Source organism: Colobus angolensis, unplaced genomic scaffold (genome assembly GCF_000951035.1).
Source record: "Colobus angolensis palliatus isolate OR3802 unplaced genomic scaffold, Cang.pa_1.0 Scaffold44, whole genome shotgun sequence".
NCBI lineage: Eukaryota > Metazoa > Chordata > Mammalia > Primates > Cercopithecidae > Colobus > Colobus angolensis.
Window position 1 is genome coordinate 2,262,865 of NW_012117821.1, and position 4,428 is coordinate 2,267,292.

Sequence of the window (4,428 nt, forward strand, 5' to 3'; positions counted from 1 at the left end):
GACTCCTTAAGTTGTACTTTCAAAAACATTTCACTTAAGAACCTGATCCCCAGCACCCTCCCCGCCCTGGCTGGCCACTCCGGAACACTGCTTTTCCCCTGGTTGGGACACAATCCCTGTGGCCCGATCTGTCCCCAAGCTGGGCCCCTACTGGGCTTTCTCTGGTGAGGTGGTGGGCGTGTCCAGACCGTCTCTCTGGCTTCTAGCCCTTGCAGTGATTTTTAGGAGAATGGGCAGCGCGTTTTGGGAGAGACTGAGTCAAAGTCCCAGCTGCTTGGAGTTAGGGAGGGCCGCGAAGGGGCTACCTGGGGTCAGGGAGAGAAGGTTCCATACCCTTCTGTGGGGCCCGGATTATTTATCTCATTCTCCAGCACCGGCGATGTTGCATCCCCACCCGTTGACGCCCATCCTCCGTGTGGGCCAGACACTCTCTTCTGAGCCTCCTTGTGACCTGGGCTACTCACTCAGCCTCTCTGGAACTAAATTTCCTTGTCTGCAAAATGTGTGTGGTGGTATCTGTGCCCCCTCCCTAGGCTGCTGTGGGGCTGGTCCTGAAAGCCTGAGCCCAGGCTGGGCTGTTCCTGACTGATCCCACCAGGCCTGAGACACCTGGGCTGACTCAGGGGTGAGGGCAGTGGAGGGACAGGGGCAGCCACGCATTCCAAGAGCAGAAGGGACGTGTGCTGACCTGTCATGTGGCGTGGGGCAGCCACTCCTGCCTAGGCCCAGGGGTGCTTCTGCTTGCAGAATGGGACTCAGGGGCTGCAGGTGGGGGGCAGACACTGACTGAGCCTCTGCTTCTGTTGCAGATGAGCCTTCTTTGGCGGAAATGGGCCAGGCCAACGGCCTCTACGGGAGCTTGGGGGAACCCACACCGGCCTTGGGCCGGCCCTCGGGAGCCCTGGGCAACTTCGCACTGGAGCATGGAGGCCTGGCAGGCCCAGAGCAGTACCGAGAGCTGCGTCCCGGCAGCCCCTACGGTGTCCCCCCATCCCCCGCCGCCCCGCAGAGCCTCCCTGGCCCCCAGCCCCTCCTCTCCAGCCTGGTGTACCCAGACACCAGCTTGGGCCTTGTGTCCTCGGGAGCCCCCGGCGGGCCTCCACCCATGAGGGTGCTGGCAGGGAACGGACCCAGTTCCGACCTATCCACGGGGAGCAGCGGGGGTTACCCTGACTTCCCTGCCAGCCCCGCCTCCTGGCTGGACGAGGTGGACCACGCTCAGTTCTGACCCAGGCCCAGCTCCACCCAGCACCGGACACGAGGGAGCTGCCCCTGGGTGGGCGGCTCGGGGATGCTGGAGGTTGCGAGGAAGTGGTGCCAGGGCGTCAAGGGAGGGCTGGTGCCTTCGGAGCCTCCCACTGCTGACCACACAGCTCCCTCCCTGGGGTCTGAGGGACCTACCTGGCCCCTCCTCTGACACAGGGCTGGCCCACCAGGTGGCCACCCAGCAAGCCGGCCTTTTTTGTAAGCAAATTTCTCCCCTTTATTGATCAATTAACTGAGCACTTGCTGCTGTTTCTAGACATGAAATGTCACCTTGCTGAGGCCCAGCCCAGCATAGCCTGAGGGCTAAAAAAACGCTTTCATCTCTAAAACTGAGAAATCATCATAATCGTGCTTTCACTTCCCAGGCTCTGTATGTCTCGGAGCCATCACCCCGAGGCTCCCTCTTTAGGTCACAGATTGGCCTTGCCTGTCCAGGCAGGAGGCCGCAGGGGCGGGGACATACCTCTCCCCACTCCTCTCCCCAGACTGTGGGGGGCCTCCCTACCTCCAGCCCCGCCTTCCCCGGGAGCAGCTTTCCCCAGCCCCCAGGTCTCTAGATCTTTCTATTCTTCTTGAATACCCTGTGGAGGAGGCAAAAATGCCTGGGGTCCCTTCTCTCCAAGCTCAATTCTCTAAGCCCCTCAGGGTCTCCTCCTCAGTCCACCCCAGGCCCTTGGTGTCCAGGCTGCACCCACAGATGTCCATTGCCAAACAGCCTGCCCTCCCTGCTGGAGCCGGCTCTGCCTGCCCCAGACTGGGAAGTCTCCCCCCTGGAGAAGGGCGGGGCTCCTCTGAGCCTGCCCTGCCTCTTCCATCAGATCCTTTGGGAAGAAGTTTCTGGGAGACACTTGCAGCTGTGCGTGCCCCAGACACAAAGGCTGGCCTGTGTGTAAGTCAAAGTCACTCCCGCAAACCTGAATCTGGAGCTACCTACTGGTTCTGTGAATGTTCTGTGTCTTTTATTTATTCTCGGGTGATCAGCTCTTTCCAAGACTTCAATAAATTTGTCAGTTACAGTCAATGGAAGGCCTGTGTTTTTATGAGGCTGCAGGGGTTGGGGGAGGGTGTTGAGTGTGGGGAACATTCTGTGAATGTTGAGAGGCAGCCCTGGAGGGGCCCTGGGTCCTCCCTAGTTCCTTGCTTGGGCTGGCACCCAGTATGAATTTGGGCTGTCTTTATCCCTGGATCTTGGCCATGCTCAGGAGCACTGGGAGGAGGTGGGGGGAACAGCCTGTCCATTCCTGATGGAGGGGGGAGGTCGGGGTCTCCACACCCTGTCCCTGGGAGAGGTAGGGGTTGGGATGTCCAGAGAGCATGATGGGGGTGAAGGGTGGACCATGTGTGCCACTCACAGCTTGCAGCTGGCACCAGCCCCAGGACAGGGATGCTGGCGTAGGCTGGTAGGGTGACTAGGCTCATGGTCATGGAAATCTCTCCAGCTTGGACTCCAATCCTGGCTCTTCTAACTTGCTGTGTGACCCCGGGCTGGGGGCTTGACCCTTCTGAGCCCTGCTTTCCCCCCATCCCTCCTCCACCGTAAGCCATAAAGAGAAGACAGTGGTGACAGTCCCCTCAGAGGGCAGAAAGAAGTCGTATGCGCCCCACCCCCACCCCCAGGTGAGTGCTCCTATAGGGGCAGTGGTAGAAGCGGGCAGGATTGGCCCTTCCACCTCAGCCTTCCTTCCTGCAGGATGGGAGGGCTGGGCCTCCTCCCTGAGGGTCTCTTCCTCTGAGGGTCTCCCTGGGGCACAGTGGGGGCTGGAGGGAGGAGCCCTCTTGGAGCATGCCTGTTTCTCAGTGGAGGGGAGGGAAGGTGGAGGGGGGGCCTTTCATGGGGATCTTTGCACTGGCCTCAGTCCCCCAAGTAAGGGTGGGGAGGCCCCTCCAGAATGTGGCCAAGGGAAGCTGCTCTGAGCTGCAGAATCAGGATCTTCCCCCTTTTTTGACCCCCAAGTCTCTCCAGAACCAGCCATCTTTTGGGGAAAACTGGTTGGGACCAGTCGTCTTTTTTTTTTTTTTTTTGAGATAGAGTTTTGCTCTTGTTGCCCAGGTTGGAGTGCAATGGCACGATCTCAGCTCACCACAACCTCTGCCTCCCAGATTCAAGCGATTCTCCTGCCTTAGCCTCCCAAGTAGCTGGGATTACAGGCCTACACCACCACGCCCGGTTTTGTATTTTTAGTAGAGACAGGGTTTCACCACGTTGGCCAGGCTAGCCTCGAACTCCTGACCTCGGGTGATCCACCTGCCGCCTTGGCCTCCAAAAGTGCTGGGATTACAGGTGTGAGTCACCGCACCCAGCCAAGGGAACAGTTGTCTTTTGAGGGACGTCCTTTTCATTGTTTTGGGATGTGTGTCAGGCGTGTCCTCTTCTGAGTCCCACAGCGGCCTCTCCCCTCAATCTCACAGAAGAGAAAGCTAAGGCCCGGGAAAGGGGAGGGGAGGGAGGAGAGGGGAGGGAAGAGGGAGAAGGCGAGGGGAGGGAAGAGTGGGGAGGGAGGAGAGAGGAGGGAAGAAGGGGATGGGGAGGAAAGAAGGGGAAGAGGGGAGGGAAGCTGGGGAGAAAAGAGCAGGAGACTGTCCACAGCTATGCAGGCTTGGGCAACCCTGGGGTCTGGGAGTGACGGGGCTGGGGTAAAGGAGCTCTGAGAAACATTACACGGGGAGGGTCTGATGTCCAGGCTGCCCTGACCCTGACCTCTGCTGACCTCTAGGCACCCACAGACCCCAGGTCTGCAGGGCTGAACACGGCAGGGGCTCTGGCGGGCTCCTGGATCTGTTCATTCCGTAAACATTTGTAGAATTGGCTGTGCTCTGCCCAGCGGCCCCTGCCTGTGGGGATACTGAGGCCCAGAGGGGGAAAGGTCCTGTCCTGGCCTGGGTCCCCCCACCCCCCGCTGTGCGGAAGGAGGTGTGCTGCTCAGGCAGTCAACGGGGTTTCTGTCGGGTCCTCCCAAGCCCCACCCGCCCCAGCGCCGCCGTCCCTCCCTCCCTCCCTGTGGCGCTTGACTTTCGGCCCCCAGTCTGGGCAGCCCCTCTGTGTCTAAGGAGGTACCGGGCACCCCTGGGAAGCGGAAAGACGCGCAGGTCACCAGGGCGGCCCTGGGAGGGGAGAAGGGCCCCGACGGCCACTGGGAATGGAGACAAAACTGGAGCCGAGCG

General features: G+C 60.3%; 1 protein-coding gene across 1 annotated transcript in view; it reads left to right on the plus strand.

Moving 5' to 3' along the window:
* The window catches only part of LHX3 (LIM homeobox 3), a 3,984-nt gene extending 2,658 nt beyond the window's left edge, over positions 1–1,326 (plus strand). The window contains 1 exon segment of the mRNA XM_011957414.1: positions 810–1,326. Within this exon segment, the coding sequence (XP_011812804.1) occupies positions 810–1,228 (419 nt within the window). The 3' untranslated portion in view covers positions 1,229–1,326.
* The last annotated feature ends 3,102 nt before the right edge of the window (positions 1,327–4,428 follow it).